Raw genomic sequence first — 20,768 nt, 5'->3', positions numbered from 1 at the left:
TTGGAAAAGGGTTGTGAACGGATTATCTTTCCTAAGTAAGATGTAGCCTGTATCATGTTAGCATAATTTTTAAAAACAATTTGCTGAGGGCAGAATAAGATGGTATAGGCTACAACTGCCTGCAGGCTGTAGTCCCAGCCAGTTGTTTTTTAAAAAACTATGCTGATATGGTATTGATCATATGGTACCTCCATAGATTAAAAATTTAAAAAAGAAAGAAATCTAGCATTCCTGCCCTTTAAAAAAACTTGTATTCTAGAGAAGGGAAGAGGTGTCTTCTTGTAAATCATACATATATCATATTACTGAAAGCATCATATATGTTTTTAAAAGTTTGAAATTTTTAGAAATGTTATTTGAGAATAGAACGTATTTATAAAAGTAGTGGAAGCAATACAAAAGGAATTCACTAGATTATAATAATCATAAAAGTTAGACTACTGTAATAGGAAGTCATGTTTCCTTACAGTAGAAGTTAACCCAAGTGATTTATTTTCATTTAGTTCCTGTAAAGTCAATAATCCTCTGAAGTTTATGTCATGAAAATTTTTAATGCCTTCATTTCTTTCCATTTGAGTTCTATAGCCAGTATTATAGAAAGTCAAGTTGAGCCATACTTTGTAATAATTATAGAATCTTTTGAACTATGGAGCTTCTGAAAAATCCTGGATCCCCTTTACTTATTTTGAATAATTGTATTGGGCTTGCTAACTCCAGATAAAAATGAAATTTGTCTGCAATTATTTCACATCCAATTTAATAATGTCTCAATGAAATCGAGATAAAATAAAACTTCTGTTAGTTATTTTAAAATAAAGATGTGTCTAGCCTTGTATAAAAGTTGTATAAAGATTCTAGTAATTATTGAATAGTAAAGATGTGTTTAGTATTAGTAGTGTAAGCCACTGTATATCTCAAATTTTAGTGTGCATAAGAATTACCCTGGAAAACAAATGAAAATCTAGGTCCTTGGGCATTTTATTTGACCTTTTATCTTTGTACCTTGGAGATGTTAAAGGAATTTGCCCTTTCCTCCTTAGGACTTTATTAAGGTTAAAAACTAGAAACAGAAAAATAAATACATCATAGGTACATTGCTCAGTGACTTTACATGTGATTGCTCTTGTGTGTCCACCACCAAGACCGGGATGTCGAACATTTCTGTTATTCCTAGATAATTTTGTGCCTCTTTCTGATCCATACTGCAGCTCCTAGTCTTCCCTCTCCTTGCTCCATTCTCAAGTGACCACTTTCTGGCTTCTGTCACCATAAATGATTCTAAGATTCTTTATGAAGTGATCTGTCAGTCATAAAGTGAGAAGTAGGGCCCTCTGTACTTTTCAGCTCTTGTTTTAGATGGTGGAATAGCCTAAATATTCTGTGTTATATGGGCCTTGTCATTTTCTAATTGATGAAAATTGAAAATCAGGAAACTTGTATTATGTCTTAGCATATTGATCACCTCTTTATGGAATCATATTGTATATATATATATTAAAAAATTTATTTATTTATTTTCTTGATGAATTTTTTAAAATTTTTATTATTAGTTGTTCAAAACATTACATAGTTCTTGACATATCATATTTCATACATTTGATTCAAGTGGGTTATGAACTCCCATTTTTACCCCGTATACAGATTGCAGTGGTGCTGAGGATCGAACCCAGGGCCTCAGGCCTCGCATGTGCTAGGCAAGCGCTCTACAGCTAAGCCACAATCCCAGCCCCCATATTAAATATGTTTAACATTTAAAACTAAGTAGTCCGTGTTCATTGAGTGAACTTATGTATGGTACAAGTAAATATAATGACAGTACAAAACCAAGTGATTTTAATTATCCTTTTAAAATGATAAATTTGTCATTGAGAATCTCTGTATTTAAATTTGAGAGGTTTAAATGTTGATTAAATTATGAGTGACCAATTTAAAATTTGAATTGTGGTGGTTAAATCATAAGTATAAAAGCTTATTAATAAATATAGAGGCAGAAGATTATAGGATTAATGTGTTTTGACATTTGCTCAAAGAACACAAAGGTATGCAGAAGTTGGAGTTCATTTTGATGTAAGTGGCTTTACCAGTTGTCAGGAAGATATATTTTTCTTTAACATTTTAGGGCCTTTGAGTTTTTATAGTTAGTATTCATTAGTATTTGTTTTTCCAATGACACTTTTAAATTGGATGATGAGAAGAAAACCACATCAAAAGGCTGAAAGATAAAAGGACTATGAAAAACTGAAATAAATAGAAAGATTTCTGTAAAAGAATCTGTTATGGTTTGGAAAATAAAAGTGGGCATGTGTGTGTGTATGTGTGTTTTTAGTAGTAGGTAAAAAAAATCACCCATCATTCTGCCTATTAAAAGTAAGCAAGTGATTTTCTGCCTCATTTTTTTTCCATCACAGGACGCCTATGCCCAGAGAGTTACTACTACTGTTTATCCCTTACATATGTCTTTTCAGAATTTTTCTGTTTATGGCATAATCTGACTTTATTTTAGTATCTCTGTTAGGCTTATGGAAGCAAAAATATTTAATAAAATAAAAATCTTCTATGGGTGTGGTGACATGCCTATAATCACAGCTAATCAGGAGGCTGAGGCAGGAGGATCACAAGTTGAAGGCCCTTTTGGGCAACTCAGTAAGACCTTGTGTCAAAATAAATAGGGCTGTAGATGTAGCTCAGTGGTAGAACACTTGCCTAGCATTTGTGAAGCCCTGGGTTCAATCCTTAGTACCGTTACAAATGAATAAATAAATAAAAATCTGCATTGTAAAATTTAATCTTATTGTTGGATTTATTTTTCTAGGAAGACTTTCATGGGGCATCTAATAATCTAGGAAAAGATGTGGACAGACTTCTTCCATTCATTTTTTTTAAGGAGCAGTTGATAATAAGTCATTTAGATTGACTTTTAGTATTTCACTGACTCCTTTGTCTGTTAATCATCAAATTAAGATTGACATAATTTAATTTTTCTTTTTACACATAGTTACAATAAACGTATTAATGACATAAGAGAATGCAAAGAGGCAGCTGTGTCACATGCGTAAGTATTTCTCTTTTTTTGTCATACTTTTAATCAAGAGGAATTTCTTAAAGCATTGTTTTTGTGAAGTTAATATAGATTAGTGATGTGCAAGATGTGGCAGTAGAAGAGGGAGAATTTTACTCAAGGAAAAATAATAAGTATATAAAACTCCATCCCTTTGTGTAGACAGATTTTAAACATTTTCTAACTATTGATAAAATTCTCCAAAGTACCATACAAAGGACTTTTGTTTAAGATATCATCTCTTACTTCTGCTATGGTTCCCACACCAATAAATTGTGCTCATTTTTGTATTACCTCATGAAAATTGATTCAATCTCATGCTGTCCCAATAGTGTATATGTTTGAAAGTATGCATACTCCATACCTTTCCCAATTTTGTTTCTTATATTAGTAAATACATAGATATCCTAAATTAGAAACTAGTATACTTAAGACCTTTGAATGACTTTCATGTTACCTCATGAAATAATTCTACATAATTTGATATTTCACCTTAATTGTTATGTATGTGATATATTTATGTAGAATATTTTCTTCAATGAGCTTTAGATCATGGAGAGAAAATACTATCTGATTCATCAGTATTTCTATAAGGTGGAGAGAAGACAAGTAGTACCATTCCATAAAAGAAAAAAGAAAACCATAAGAAGTTTTAGAATTTAAATTAGGCTGTAGGATAGATATTGGGATTTTAAACCATCTTTATTCATTATATCTCTCCTATCATTCATTGTGCCTACTGTTTTCACCTGAATAAGGCACATTTTGTAATTCAAAAATGATTCTCTGCTTGGTGCTTTGTTGCATGCCTATAATCCCAATGGCTTGAGCAGGAGGATTGCAAGTTCAAAGCCAGCCATAGCAACTTATCGAACCCCTGAAGAACTTAGCAAGACCCTGTGTCAAAAAATAAATAAATTTTAAAAATAAATAAATAAATAAATAAATTTTAAAGTGCATTCTGTTGTCATATATACCTAATTAGAATAAATAAATAAATTAATTAAAATTAAATAAATAAATACATAAAAAGGGGTAGGGCTATAGCTTGGTGGTTAAGCACCCTGGGTTTAAGCCCCCCCCCCCCAAAAAAAAAAAATAAAAAATGATTCTCTAGTTAAAATAACATATTTTGTGGAGATTATTAGAATCTCTTTCTAGACCTATAGAAGTACATATTACCATTTCTTCATGGATAGAAATATTATCATGGTTACCTTTTATCAGCATTTTTACACATAATATATTTTTATTCCTTTTATGCTTTTTTAAAATATAAATAATTATAAAATACTAAGCAGTATTAAGTTCTCTAACTTGTTACCTTGTGCCAGACCCAAGTTCTTTATAAACATTTTCTCTCAGGGTTAATATACACTCCTCATAGCAACCCTATGAAGTGAAATGGTCAAAATAACATGTGTCCATTTTCTTCTCAGAAATGACACCAGATGACTTTAATGTACTATGTCACAGAAAAATAATTCAGATATTCTATATACTTGTGTTTTAACTCAGATATTATTTATACTTGGTTATTCATATATATATATATATATATATATATATATATATACACACACCATTATATAACTATCTAAAACTTTCTTGAAACAGTGTACATTTTGCATAGTATGAGGTGTTGGAAAATGTAGGATTTTTTTTTCCTTCTGTTAATATATAAGAATAAGACCTAATTTGCATTTTTATTTTAAAATACCTTGTGTAGTTGCTGGGGTTTGTAGCTCAAGTGATACAGTACTTGCCTAGCACTTGTGAGGTACTGGGTTCAATACTCAGTACTACATAAAAAAATAAATAAATAAAATAAAGGTATTGTGTCCATCTACAACTAAAACAATATTTTAAAAAATGCCTAGGGTATGAATATTTATGATTATGTCTTTCCATATCTGTTTTTGAACTGACTTGTTTAGACAGTTTAATGGGAATATACTATTTAATGGGAATATACTTAACAAATATGGGTGTCAGTAACTTGATATCTGATAAGATATGTTTATTTCCATCTGTAATTGACAAAAATGTATATAACAAGATAGAGTTTGCTTTCAAGAGTCTCACAGTCAAGTTTATGAAGTGCTTAGCTTACATAGTATTAAAATCGTAGAAATTGTTTAGAAGTAGAAGCCGGATATTGGGAAATGTTTCTTGAAGTATTAGTTTTGATGGGTAGGATTTTTATTGATGGAGAACAGCAGAATAAACATTGCTACAAAAATAACACAAGAAAGGCAACATAAGTTTAGGAAGTCATTTAATGATAAACATAGAAGATTATTTTTATTAGGCCCTCTGTTTCCTAAAAGAACTTTGGAAGTTAACCCTGACATGCTATGTTACTTTAAGTTGCTGATGATAATTTTAATAGAAACAGATAAACTATAATGATATCTTTTCCTATAGTGGTTCAATGCACAGGGAAAGACGCAAGTTTTTACGGTCTGCTCTGAAGGAATTGGCTACTGTTCTTTCTGATCAACCTGGCTTGCTTGGTCCCAAGGTAATTGATTTAATTCTTACTTCAATGTGTATACCATATGAAAAAATTTAAAAGCGTTTCTTCTGTATGAAATTTTACTAAAGTATGAGTCAGGGACTCCATAAAAGGATTTTTGCATTTGGCCAAGAATGAATTTGCTGACTTGACACTCATACATCAAACTTGCCTGCATTTTCCTCTGTTCTTATATGCATGCTCGTCCTACATACCTGTAAGTTTTCTTTCGTCCTTTCATGTTAGTGTCTTCCCTTTTGAGTTTAATATTGTTTCTTGCCAATGACTTTTCACTTCGAAAACTGTTATGAATATTTTGTTTTTAATCTTTGAATGAGAGTAAATCATTTTGTTGTTGTTTTTAATAGGCACTTTTTGTTTTTATGGCATTATCTTTTGCCCGTGATGAGATTATCTGGCTACTTCGTCATGCAGATAACATGCCAAAGAAGAGTGCAGATGACTTTATAGATAAGTAAGTTAGTGACATTAGAAAAACATTATTTTCTGTTTATTTTGATTCATGGGCTATAGAATGTGAGGTCTTATATTTGAAGCAAAGTTATTTTGAAAAACATTACAGGGATTTTTGTCAAGATAGGAATATTTGTAGCATATCATTAATGATATAAATTAGAAAAATCACCTGATTCGAAATTAGGGCTTATGTGTTTTCTCTAATTAGGTACTAATAATAAAGTTATTGTTTAAGTTATTGTTTAGTCTTTTACTATGCCCAGTAATATTTCCTATGAATTTGTTTTTTCTAAGTCATTTATTATACAAAATATTTAAATAAGAATCCTTACAGAGTAGCATTGCAACCCAGTGTGTCATTTGGAATATCTTTCATTTTTTAATCTGTATTCTTTCAACATGACTTCTTAGATAAATGAAGCAGAGAAATAAGAGCAGTTTGAGTATTAGTAGTTTTTCATTTTTCTTTTTAGTTTCTATAATTTCTTTATTCATATGAAATAATTTTGAAAATAAGTATGACATTAAATATTAAAAATGCCCTTTCTTGGGCTGGGGATATAGCTCAGTTGGTAGAGTGCTTGCCTCCCATGCACAAGGCCCTGAGTTCAATCCTCAGCACTACAGAATAAAAGAAAAAGAAAAAAAAGAAATGCCCTTTCTCAGAAAGAGTTCTGGAAATAATATCAAAAGCACTTAATATTTTCTTTGATAACAATGCATTTATTCTTTGATATTTTTCTTGAATTTTTAAAAAGGCACATTGCTGAATTAATATTTTACATGGAAGAACTCAGAGCACATGTAAGGAAATATGGACCTGTAATGCAGAGGTATTATGTGCAATACCTTTCTGGCTTTGATGCTGTTGTCCTCAATGAACTTGTGCAGGTAAAAACTGTTTCATATTATTTCCTCCTTTGTTCTTTCCTTCCTAATAATTTGGTAATTGGTTTGTTCACAAACATTTATAAAGTGTAATCATGTGCTCAGCAGTGGAAATATAGATGTAAATAAATCATGGTTGTATCTTGTTAAAAGAACATTGTAGTGTAGTATAGTAGGTGTTATGCATAAGTGTGTATAAAGCTCAGGATGAACACAATAAGAGAACAGTTATTCTGGATATGAAAATGTCTTAGTATTATTTTCATTTTGAATTTTCCTCAGTTTTTTTTTTAGTTTTTTTTTTTAAAAGGGAGAGAGAGAGAGGATTTTTTAATATTTATTTTTTAGTTTTTGGTGGACACAACATCTTTATTTGTATGTGGTGCTGAGGATTGAACCCAGCGCCATGCACTCACATGCCAGATGAGCGCGCTACCACATGAGCCACATCCCCAGCCCTGTTTTTAGTTTTATCTTTTATAATTTCCATTATTTCTTCAATCATTTTCACCTTAATGTAAGTTTTCTTTATTCCAAAAAAGTGACCAAAAGGAAAATAGTATTTTATTTTCCTTTATTTTGGGAATCATAGATATCCGAAACTACTGTAAGCTAATAATACAGTTCAGAGAAAGAGCTGTAAAAATTCTCTTTACATAGCTACTGGTCTTCCTATACTAATATATTTCTTCTTTCACCCACTAGATGGAGCTCAGATATTTCCTTTCTAGAATGGCCATTAAGAAAAGAACTGAAAATTTAGAGTATCATTGCTTTGTTGTAATTTTATTTGTGAATAGTTATTACTAACCAGATAAACCAGAGGTTATGGTTACTGTTCATTTTTTATTCATATCAGCATGCAATCTAAAAAGGAAACCAAAATTCTGGTTTCATGTGACTTTTTTAATAGCTTTTTTTTGTTGTTGTTGTAGATGAATATAATACCTTTATTTATTTATTTTATGTGGTGCTGAGGATTGAACCCAGTGCCTCACACATGCAAGGCAAGCGCTCTTCCACTGAGCCACAACCCCAGCCCTCATGTGATTTTTTTTAAGGTACTAATGTTTTTAATTTTTGAATCTTTGCTGTGGCTATTTGAATATTTGTTTATAGATTTTTGATACAGTGTTAATGTTTAAGTTACTTCAAATCTCTTGGTGTCTTTTATATAAAGTGGAGTTTACCAACAGTGAGAAAATTTAATTCCTAGCATTTCTTTTGGGATTATAGTATCAGTAGTAGTAATACCAGCAGCAGGAATAATACTGATATTAAAGGTTGTTAGATTTATTGGTAACAGTTTATTAAATCTATATAAAAGCTCTGTGAGTGTACATATAGTAATCATTATTGACTGAAGTAAAAAGACCTAATGTAACTTGCTCAGTATCACATGGATCGTAAGGAATAGAGCCATTCAAACTTAACTCTGAACTCCAAAGTCTGAGCTTTTTACTTCTCTCTTCTGTTGTAAAGTACATTCATAGTTCTTTTAACCTCTTGCTAGAATGTAAATTTTGTTTTTCATTTTTATTTTTTGCTGTTCTGGGAATTAATGCATGCTAGTCAAGCATTCTACCATTGAGATATAACCAGTAAGGATGTAAATTTATAGCCAAGATTGTAAACCTTTTAATGTATTTTATTGTAATAGTATTAAATTTTTATTTTGGTAAAGCATGTATAATAAAATATACCATTTAGTTATTTATTTTTAATATATATTTTTTAGTTGTAGATGGAAACAATACCTTTATTTTGTTTATTTATTTTTATGTGGTACTGAGGATTAAACCCAGTGCCTTACATGTGTGAGGCAAGTGCTCTACTACTGAGCCACAACCCTAGTCCCATCATTTAGTTATTTTTAAATGTGTAGTTCAGTGACATAATGTACACTTAAAATTATTGTGTTGGTCTATATGTTTGTTAGCTAAGCATTTGCTTTTTTAAAAAAAAAAATATATATATATATATATATATATATTTTTTTTTTTTTTTTTTTTTTTTTTGCAGTGCTGGGTGTTGAACTTAGAGACTTGTGCATGGTAGGAAAGCACCTTACCATTGAGCTATGCTCCGAGCCCCCAAATATTCATCATCTCAGCCATTTTGAAAGGGCACTTTTTTATAATCCTAATTTTCTTGAAGTATAATTTATATGTTATTAAAAATTATCCATTTTTATTGTATGTTTTGAATTTTGGCAGTGTATATATCCATTTAACTGCTACCACATTTAAGATGTAGAATATTTCCAACACCTATAAAAGTGTTTTGGTACACCTTTATGATAGATTCCCTCACAGATCCCCAACAACAACTGATTTGCTGGCAATATAATTTTGCCTGTTACAAAATGATCATATAAGTGGAATCATACACTTTGTAATCTTATTTTTTTATTTCTTTCACCTAGCAGAATGTTTTTGAGATTTTTGTTGTATTTATTCCTTTTTATTTCTGAAAAATGTTCCATAGTATGACTGTACCACTTTATTTATCTGCTAGTTGATGGACCTGTGAGTTTTTTCTTAATTAGATCTTTTTTAATATTACTTTTTGTTCATTTTATAGAATCTTTCTGTTTGCCCTGAGGATGAATCAATCATCATGTCTTCTTTTGTTAACACTATGACTTCACTAAGCGTGAAACAAGGTAAGTCTTTTTAGTAAAGGCATTTTTTTTTCTTTTCTCTTCTTAATTTATTTTAAATTTTGATTATTAAGGAGAAAATTTAACAGTTAATTTTTAGAGAATTATCTCATCTTTGAACATATGTGGCCTTGTTTTTTTAACTTTGTTCTCTCTAAAGCAAATATTTTCAAAATGGGTTTGTGATCATAAGAATGGTGTCTTGATATTTCTTTTTTTGGGGAAAAAGAAATATTCTGTAACAAAAATAAAATAAGAAAGGATACGGAGTATTCTAATGAAGTATCAGAGAGTTTAGGAGAGAAGTTTACTTCTAGCATAACTGCCTCCTTTATCTTTATAGTACTTGAGAAGTGTTTCACTATCTGAGTTCTTAAATTAAAAGCTTTTATTTTTTTTGTTTTTTAATTATATACATAATGAAAATTTTACCATTTAACCACTTTTGCCCATGTAGCTCAATGGTGTTAGGAATGTTCAGATTCTTATACAACAAAGCTCCAGAAATTTTTCATCTTTAAAAACTGAAACTCTGGCCATTAAGCAACATTCCATTTTCTTCACCTAGCAAAACCATTCTATTCTCTATTCCTATGAGTTTGACTTCTCTATATACCTCATATAAATAAACTATACAGTTTTGATTCTCTGAGATAGGCTTCTTTTGTTTATATGAGTATGTGGTGATGGGGTCTCAGTTTGTTGCCCGGGCTGGCCTTGAACTCTTTGAACTCAGGTGATCCTCTTTAGCCTTCCATGTAGCTGGGACTTCAGGTGCATGCCATTGCATTCAGCTCTATTTTATTTCACTGAATGTAGTGTCCCCAAGGTTCAGTCATATTGTAACCATGTATCAGAGTTTTCTTTCTTTTTAAGACAGAATAATATTCCATTAATAATTATATGCTACGTTTTGTTCATCCATTTATCTGTTAAGAATATTTAAGTTGCTTCCACCGTTGGCTATTATGAATAGTACTGTTGTAAACATGGGTTTATACATGTCTTTCAGACTCTGGATTTAATTCTTTTGGTTATATACTCAGAAATGAAAATGTTTTAACTCTTAAATTGTATGATGTAATTATAGATTTGTGAAAACATTAATTTGCTTTGTAATTTTTTTCCCCCATTTTTGCAGTTGAAGATGGAGAAGTATTTGATTTCAGAGGAATGAGATTAGATTGGTTTAGATTACAGGTATGAATAACAATTTTTATTATTCTGTTTTGTTCTTCATTTTAGTTAACATGAAAAATTTTATAGAAGATATATAATATGTATTTATAGAAGATATATATAGGGAAAGACTATTTATTAGAAAGACTTTCTTTGCATATTAACTATAAAAGAAACACAGGGTACTAGTTATTAAGTTTACTTTAAGACAATATAACAGTGCTTTTCAATAAAGTAGATTATAATTTTATAATTTAAAACAAATTATAAAAATTTAAAACTTAAATACCAATCTCTTTTGATTATCCTGATTCAGATATTTAAAGTAAAAGCATAAAATCTTTTTTTAAAATATATATAATCCAGTTATTGACTGTTTTAAAATAAAAAAACAGTTAGTAAAAATTTTAGGCTTGCGGACCATCCAGTCTCTGTTATTGTTCTGAGAGCAACTATAAACAATATATAAATGTAGGGTCATGGCTGTGTTCAAATAAAACTTTATTTATAAAAATAAATAACTAGGTCAGAGGCCATTGTCTATCATCATCAACTGATCTAGTGCTGTAAGCTTTTATTTCCTGAAATGCAGAAATAGTTTTAGATTTCAACAGTGTTCAGTTATATAGATCTCTCACATGGTTTTAAAGGGCTTTAAAGTTGAAACTAACATCTTTCTATGTACTGTCAATTTAACAATATAATTTTGTTGCCCTTTAAATGATTCTAATACTTAGGAGAAAAGGAAGAGAGGAATTATTCTCTTCTTTGCGGATTTTATAATCTAGCTATGGAAAGAAGGCATAAAAGATGTAAACAATTAAAAGACAGTTGTAAACCTAAAAGATTGAGAGATTTTGGATAGAATATAATTATTCATTAAATATAGTCTTCTCAAAAGGGAGAAAGCTTTTGTGAAGTAGGAATTGCTAATAATGACTTTAGAGAGAAAGCCAGATTTTACCTGGAAATTGAAAGATGGGTAAAATTTGAATTAGAAAATAGCTTGTCCAGGAAAGGGCAAACAATGAATAAAGGGCAAATAAAGAGACTTTTAGTATGAAGTTTTACTATAAGAGGGAGCAGATATTCACAAAATAAATGAATGATTTGACTTTGACTACTGATAATTGGTTTCAGTTAGAAGAGTTCTTGGAAAAGGAACCTGGCATAAGAGACAGAAAGAGTTCTGTAGATAAATACCAGTAGCTCCTTTGGTAGAACAGGGCCAATGGAAGTTTTTGGGAGAATATTAGTAGTGTGCTTTGTGCCTTCACTGGAGTCCCATCCAATTTTGATCCTAAAGTTCAAAATTGATCCTAATGTTCTTCAATGGGTCACTTTAATGTTTTCTCTTTTTTCCTGCTCTTAAAAGAAGAATTCGGTCTTCATGTATTCTTTGTCATTTTTTCTCCTACATTCTAAAGGGTCTCATTCCCCTGTTTTCCATCAGTCCCTTAGTCATCTTTAGTTCCTTTTCAAATATCTCATTCCTTTTTGTATTCTAAATTATTTGGTTTGCTCTTATCTTAGACTTTTTTTTAAATTGTAGATGGACACAGTACTTTTATTTATATATATATATTTTATGTGGTGCTGAGGATTGAACCCTCACACATGCTAGGCAAACACTCTGCCACTGAGGTACAAAAGCCCTATCTTATACTTTTATTAAAAAGCATTTAATAGCATATATTTCTCTTTCCATTGTTGTCAATCCTTTCGCAGGAGTGTTTTATATCACGTTATCTCATTTTGTTAGCTTCTTCTAAATTTTTTTTAATATTATTTAAATTCTGAGTCATTTAAAATGACATTAGTTAGTGGAAGTCTTTATTGAACTCATGGCCACAACTGAGTCCTCTTTATACTCTAAAGCTGATTAAAGGTAAATAAATCTAATAAGGCTTAGTTTGTTATAAATATCAAGAGTATATTTTGACCCCAGAGTATTGCCTTCATTATTCTTCATTCCCACCCCTTTCCTGACAGACTAAGTCAATAAAATGAAAAACTCTGCTTTCCCTATGGTGTTGCTATCTTAGTGAATGGTAATATCATCCACCCAACGGCCCCTTGCCATGGTAGAGTTTGAAATTTGATTTTTATCATAGACTTAGAAGGCAAGTTCTTAATTCTACCACGCGGCCTGCGCAGTGGTTTCATTAATGAGGTTCTAGGCATAAAGTTAGTTAGAAGAGATCGAAAGAAAACACACAGACCAGTTACCTTATTTATATTGCTAGGTCCGAGACGGCTCACCTCTCTGGTTCCCACCTCTAGCCGCCCAGCAGGGCAGCGAGGATTACTCAGGGCTAGCAGGAGAGAGAGAGAGTGAACACGCCTGGGAGTAGCCCTTTATTGGGGAACAAGAGATTCAGGGGAGAATTCCATCCAATGAAGGTTGAGGGGGGGCTGCACTCCAAGGTCAGGGTCAGTGATTGGGTCCCCGGGGTCAGTGGTCAGGCACACCCCCACACGGATGGGCTCTCTCATCAGGAAAGGGTCAGGAAAGCTTCGACAGAGCCAAAGCGCCTCAGGCCTTTAACGGGAGTCACCCAATCACGTGTCAGAATGGCTTCCCACATATCCCCCCTTTCTTTTCTTAACAATGAGGCGGCGGTTCACTCTCTGGAGTTCCTGGACTCTTGATTGGAAGAATCGCCATCCTATAGTTACAATACAAAAGAGAATTAACAGCAAAGAGAATAATCCAATAATGTACCAAGCGGAGTGTTTAAGAATATTTCCAGGGTTGAATCCATTTAACTCCTTCAATATTTGGTTAGCCAAAGAAGAAGGATCTGAAAAACCAGCTCTATTATTTTGAATGTCTTGGATATGGTGATGAAGTTCCAGAATATCCAAGCTATTATTACTATTTTGCCAAATACCTAATAAATGGTTTTTAACCTTCTCCCAATCCCAGAGAGAAGCATTGTACTTGGCAGCTGTAACACATACATACTTATAATTAGCATGGCATTTAAGCCTTTCTTTAAATTTTAAGGCTGAAAGTTCATTACCTATGTCTATAACAGTCGCCTCTAAGGCGTTTAATTTAGTTTCAATTCTTTCATCAATATTTACTTGATTATGCAGAGCCTTGGAAGTATTTTGAGCTAAATTATTAAGAAATTTTGCATGCTGAATATTCTGAGACAATGTCAGAGATGCAGAGACAGTTGAGGCAATAAAAGAGACCAGTGCTAAAACACCAACAATTATGACTCTAATAGCACGTTTAGGTCTTGTTAGCTGGGCATGAATTTGCTGTAAGACTTGTAAACCAGCATCAGCATACCATGGCTCTGAAATATTAGCAGGTAATAAAACAAAAGAGGGCTGATGAAGTATCAGCACTCCTTTTTCTCTATTATACCTAGTAATACAATTGGTTAGGTTGCACTTATAAGTAACAACATATCTGTCTTCCATCCATTTAACTTTTACATTTCCAATAATTAAAACATAAGGAGATTGGACACAGGCTCTTAAGCCATAGCAAGATCCCTCTTTACAGTTCTTACCGACAAATTTTGGTAAAGGTTTATCTGTAAAATGTAAATACTCTGAGGCAGCAATTAAACGCCAAATATCTCTTTGAACACCTCCTTCACTATAAGTCAAAATATTACTAACAAATCCTGCAGGTGTCATAGCAGAATTTCTTCGTAATTGTCTCTTATCAATTTTTGGAGACCAGTCTAAAATATACCCACTATCTTTAGACACCTTATGTTGTACAGGAAAGGTATTTACACAATCTATCCACTTAGGAAAGGTGTCAATTTTAATTGTAGAACTATTTGGACAGTGGTGTATCTGTGGAGGTTTTGCAGAAATGACTGGCTTGTTATGGGAAAGTCCCATCTTAATTACCGATCTAGTATTAGGTTTTAAGTCCCCATAAATAGAATTATTTGTCAGTCTAGGTCTACCAATCGCTGTCTTTTCTTCGAATGATACTTTCAGACAGCCAGCATGTTTATCATGTGACCAACACAAAGGTAATTGGGCACTGTAGCCAGAATAATTAAATCTAGTCACATGATTGGGAGTAATATGAGTATCTGTAAATCCTCCCATCATGAATGAGTCATTAGTAAATACTGGAATAGATTCTCCAGTCCACACAGCTGGGTATACCAGGGGTGGATCTGGGAAATATGTCCAATAAGTGTCTACTTTATTCCCTTTTACCTGACAGCCCAGTAGGGCAATTACTGTCGCTACTATCAAGACTGGGGTCCTGTTCTTTCCTAGGCGTCGAAGTATTTGGGAAGCCTGGGTTGTTAGCTTCTTCACATCTTTCCATGAAATCAGCTTTTCGGCTGGTTCAATCTGGTCCTTCTTCATCTTTTTCCGATATCTCCTCCTTCTGGGTAGTGGCTCCTCCGGGTCAATCCTCAGTCGCTTGAATCTGGGTTCTGTCTCCTCCATGTCTGATAACACGTTCAGGCACCCAAATAGGACGGAAAGCACCTTCTGGGAAGATACAAGCATGACCTTGGCCCCATGTTATTACCGGGTCCGGACCCTTCCACTGACCAGTCTGTAAATCTTTCCACAGAACTCTGCCTAAGGGGCCTGTTACTGAGGGAGACATTTGTCTCTCAGCAGCAGTGTGACCTTCTGAGTCACAGTTTAAAAAATTTAAAACAAATAAGGCATGATTAAGGCTATTTTGGGGAGACACAATCCTATTCCCCCCTTTTAATTTTTGTAATTGAAGCTTAATAGATAAATGAGCTCATTCCACAATGGCTTGACCTTGGGGGTTATAAGGAATTCCTGTTTTATGATTAATTTTAAATTCTTGGCAAAATTGTTGAAAAGAAGAGCTTACATAAGCTGGAGCATTATCTGTTTTAATCTGCATAGGGCACCCTAAAACGGAAAAGGCTGCTAAGCAATGAGAAATTACATGTTGAGTATTTTCCTTAGTACGTGCTGTGGCAAAAATAAATCTAGAATAAGTGTCCACTATGACATGCACATAACATTGCTTACCAAATTGAGGAATATGACTTACATCCATTTGCCATATTTGATTTGGTTTTAATCCACGGGGATTTACCCCTGATGGCAGAGATGGAGTGTGAATAACACACTTAGGGCATTGGCTTACAATCTGACGAGCTTGTTCTCTGGTAATATTAAATTTTTTACGTAAGCTAGAAGCATTTTGATGATGTAAGGAATGGGAAGCTAGGGCATAGTCATACAAAGACATCTGTTGACAAAAAGCTACTAACTTATCAATTTTGTCATTACCTGAAACTAGAGGTCCAGGAAGATTAGTATGGGCACGTATGTGTCCTATGAAACATGGGTACTTTCGCATTAGCACTGTCTTTTGTAAATTATGAAATAATTCAAATAACTCCTGTGATGAAGTAAACCCAATAACTGAGGTTTCAATATTTTTTGTAACTCTGACTGCATATAAGCTGTCAGAATAGATATTAATAGGCTCATTTGAAAAGTAATCTAAGGCACAAATCAGAGCTTGAAGCTCTGCTCTTTGGGCAGAAGTATAAGAAGTTTGTATTACCTCTGTGTGAACACGGCTGAAGAAACCTGCCTTACCGGAGTTGGAAGCATCTGTGAACACCGATAAAGCTTCCTCTATTGGATAAGGACGTACAATTTTTGGAAAAATAAGTGACGTTAATGATGCAAATTGTACAATCTTATCACGAAGATAATGGCTATCTATCTGTCCAGGAAAATCTGCAAAGGCTATCTGCCTTGAGCTAGAAGTTTGAAAAAGCCAATTAGTCTGTTGAACAGAAAATGGAATAATTATGATATCAGGCTTAGATCCAATTAATTGTAAAATCCTAGTTCTACCTTTAATTACTAATTGAGCTATAGAATCATGAAAAGGAATTAATGTTTTTTGAGGGGAGTGGGATAAATAAATCCACTCAATAACTCCTAATCTTTGTCATATGTCTCCTGTTGGGGTATGTTCAGTTGGAAATATTAATAAATACACTATTTCTTTAGGATCTATTCTAGTAAGCTGTGCATTTTTAATGGCAATTTCTACTTTCCTTAGAGCTATTTTAGCTTCCAAGGTTAGCTGACGTGGAGAGGTTGGAGAAGGATTTCCTTGTAATATCTGAAATAAAGGACTTAACTCAGAAGTAGTTAGTTTTAAGGATGGCCTTAGCCAGTTAATATCTCCTAATAGTTTTTGAAAGTCATTAAGGGTACGTAACTTCTTAACTCTTATCTGAAGATTTTGAGGACGGACTGTACGTCCTTGAATTATCTGACCTAGATATTGAAAAGGAGACACTTTTTGAATTTTTTGAGGAGCTATACATAAACCGATTGCTGTAAGCGAAGTCTCTAACTGAGTAAAAATTTCTGAAAGTACCTCTGGATTAGCATGAGCCAATAATATATCATCCATAAAATGAATAATATATACATCAGGAAAGCTATTTCTAATGGGATTTATCGCCTGGTCAACATATTTTTGGCACAGTGTAGGACTACTACGCATTCCCTGAGGAAGTACCTTCCAGCAATATCTTTTAACAGGTTCCTTAAAATTAATTGCTGGGTCAGTGAAAGCAAATCTTTCACAATCTTCAGGATGTAATCTTATAGAGAAAAAGCAGTCTTTTAAATCTATTATTACCATCAAGCTATAATCTAAAGGAATGGCTGTGGGGGAGGGAAGTCCTGGCTGTAATGATCCCATAGGCTGAATTGTATGATTTATCGCCCTTAAATCCTGTAGTAATCTCCAATTTCCTGACTTTTTCTTAATAACAAAAATAGGTGTGTTCCAAGGACTAAGCGTTGGTTCAATATGACCAGCCTGAAGTTGTTCCTCAACTAATCTATGAATTATTTTAAGCTTTTCCCCTGAGATGGGCCACTGAGAAATCCATATAGGCTCCTCTGTGAGCCACGTAATTTTTTTCAGCTGTCTTAGGGATCAGGGAAGTACTCAGGGCCCCTAGTAAAAATTTTGGTTTGGAGCATTTACTAATCTTTGTCGTGGAGACTGGCTTGTAAACAGATATTCTTCCTGAAGGGTCTCCTTATCATCTCCAGGAAAATACCTCTGATTAACTTCCTCAATTGACCTTATAGAATTTGGAGTAACTAACAACAATCCCATTTTGGCTAAAATATCTCTTCCCCATAGGTTAGCTGGTAAAGACTCTAACACATAAGGCTTAAATACTCCACTGTTCCCATCGGAATCTTCCCAACGGAGATAGTTGGCACTTTGAGCAGGCTGTGAAACCTGTCCTATTCCCTCTAAGTTAGCTGGTGCTACATGTAAAGGCCAGTTCCTAGGCCAAAACCTACTGGACAATACCGAGATATCAGCCCCTGTGTCTATTATACCTAGGAAATTTTTATTATTAATTCTAAGTTTTAATAAAGGGCGTTCTTGCCGTACTAACTGTGACCAGTATACTCTGTCCGGCGGTTTAGAAACTGAATCTACCGGCAGGTGCCTTTTTGAGACACAAGGCAATAATATTAATTGAGCAAAAATATCCTTTGGGGTGAACCTTAGGGCATAATTGGATTTTACAGTAACATATAACTGTCCTTTAAATTTTGAATCTATCATACCCGGTATTACCTCAATGGCTCCCTTTAATTCATTACGTCCCCAAATCAAACCTACAGTATTATCAGGAAGCAGCCCGAAAATCCCAGTAGGGATTTGTTCTGGCCCCGTTTCAGGATCTAATTCAACTGTCTTTGAAGGTCCTAAGAAAACTGTCTGCGATCTCTGTCCCGGTAAAAATTGCGGGCTGTCCTGGTCGGCGCCAGTGACGTCACACTGTGCGACCTCCCCTGGAATTCCCCGTATTGTTGTTCAGCCCGAGGAGGGGCCGAACGGAAGTTTTTTGTCCTCCCGCTAGGAGGAAATGCCGGTGGCGAGAAGGCGGGCTCATCCGCGCCATCTGAATCCTCCGCGCCATCTGAATCCTCCACATGGGGCTGCGAGTTTAAGTTCACATTTTTAACCTTTGGCTTGGCCCCTAGTGCCTTTGTTTTTAAATGGCTTAAGGGAAAGGGAATTAACTTAGCCTCAGGCTGACTTTCCATTTGAATAGACTTAACAGCTCTTTGAATGCCTTTTAAAAGGTCTCAGGGGGCCACGAACTTTGGCCCATATATTCAAAAAGACAAACTTCTGGGGCCGGTCCAAGTTTTCTGTATATTTTCTATGCCTCCAGGTAGTTCATTAGAAAGACAGACTCTCTGTAACTTCCTTCCTAATTTCTCCCAAGTAAGTAAATTTGGAGATTCCTGTTCACAAAACCAAGGACAATATTCACCTACAATCTAAAAATTGTAATAACTGAGTTTTCTTTATTTGTTTTCCTTTCTGATTAATTATACTGTCTAAAATAGTCAGATACATTTCCTTATCCGTAGAAGTTGAATTTCCCATTTTAAGTAATTTAACGTCTCTTTCCTTCAATATCTCCAGGTACTTTTGTGACCCAATTGTCACCTCTTCCTTTATCTTTATTTTTATTCCTTATCTTCCTTTATCTTTTTTGTTTCCTTATCTTTATAGCACGCTCCCACTCAATCTAACTAATCTAGAATGCCCCCCTCGTGGGCGCCAATTCTACCATGCAGCCTGCGCAGTGGTTTCATTAATGAGGTTCTAGGCATAAAGTTAGTTAGAAGAGATTGAAAGAAAACACACAGACCAGTTACCTTATTTATATTGCTAGGTCCGAGACGGCTCACCTCTCTGGTTCCCACCTCTAGCCGCCCAGCAGGGCAGCGAGGATTACTCAGGGCTAGCAGGAGAGAGAGAGAGCGAACACGCCTGGGAGTAGCCCTTTATTGGGGAACAAGAGATTCAGGGGAGAATTCCATCCAATGAAGGTTGAGGGGGGGCTGCACTCCAAGGTCAGGGTCAGTGATTGGGTCCCCGGGGTCAGTGGTCAGGCACACCCCCACACGGATGGGCTCTCTCATCAGGAAAGGGTCGGGAAAGCTTCGACAGAGCCAAAGCGCCTCAGGCCCTTAACGGGAGTCACCCAATCACGTGTCAGAATGGCTTCCCACACTTAATGTTTCATGGATTTTGGCAAAAGACCTGGGCCTCCTTGGGCAGAGACCAAGTACTTTATTATTCACAGTACAGGAAACAGTGTGAGGATTAGAATATATGCTTTGATTTGTCCATATCTAATAAGTCCTGCAGTGGTGGCCAGGGGGAGCTGTGTAACATGCAGTGGATTTGTGTCGTAGCTAAGGAACACTGAGTTTGAGGAACCTTGCATTCTGTCATCAACAGTATTGTATGCTTGCTGTTTGATCCAAGGAAAGCATTACTTCACCTCTCAAGTTTGGTATCTGCAAAACAACTCTGAGAAGTATCCTGGGGAATAAGTAATACAGACCTTGCATTTCTTGCATACCCACCACATGTGTGGGAGTGCATGAGATCCATGAAGGATGTCCCCCAACACCCAGAACTCTGGCCAGCACCTGTAATTCTTCTGTTGCCCATCATATCTAGTAATTTCCCAGATTAAGCTCTTTAATTGGATTCTATCCTAGACCAGATCATCATAGTCTTTGTCTGATTTATTGTCACCATGGCTTTCAAATAGATTTCTGCCTCATTTTCTCATCCTACCTGCACTTGACCATTTCTCCACTCCCTCCATGCAGAACAATCTTTCTGAGACAAAAACTGGCAATTACACAGAACCCTTTCTGGTTCACCAAAAATTCAAATTCTTTAGCATGATATATAATGCTGTTAATGATCTAGTTAAAGCTCATTTTCACCATTTTTCTTCTTTTGTTTATGAACTCTGGGCATAGTAAGCAGTATTTATTCCATAGACACTTCCCTTATTATTCTCTGTCCTCTGAAATCTCCTCTATCCACAGGCATGATTCTGTTCTTTTGTGATTTGGTATCCTAGTCATGGAATTTCTTTTCTTACAACCTGTCTTGATGA

The 20,768-nt window shown here is 34.2% G+C and overlaps 1 protein-coding gene across 1 annotated transcript in view; it reads left to right on the top strand.

Moving 5' to 3' along the window:
• Positions 1–20,768, top strand: part of NCKAP1 (NCK associated protein 1) — a 107,282-nt gene that overhangs the window by 42,306 nt on the left and 44,208 nt on the right. The window contains exons 10-15 of the mRNA XM_081260476.1: positions 2,996–3,052; positions 5,486–5,582; positions 5,945–6,051; positions 6,812–6,944; positions 9,525–9,606; positions 10,745–10,803. Coding sequence (XP_081116602.1) covers positions 2,996–3,052; positions 5,486–5,582; positions 5,945–6,051; positions 6,812–6,944; positions 9,525–9,606; positions 10,745–10,803 — 535 coding nt within the window. The remainder of the gene's footprint in view (positions 1–2,995; positions 3,053–5,485; positions 5,583–5,944; positions 6,052–6,811; positions 6,945–9,524; positions 9,607–10,744; positions 10,804–20,768) is intronic.

Source organism: Spermophilus citellus (genome assembly GCF_964194105.1).
Source record: "Spermophilus citellus genome assembly, chromosome: 11".
In the NCBI taxonomy this organism is placed as follows: domain Eukaryota; kingdom Metazoa; phylum Chordata; class Mammalia; order Rodentia; family Sciuridae; genus Spermophilus; species Spermophilus citellus.
This window is presented reverse-complemented; position numbering and strand designations above follow the sequence as displayed.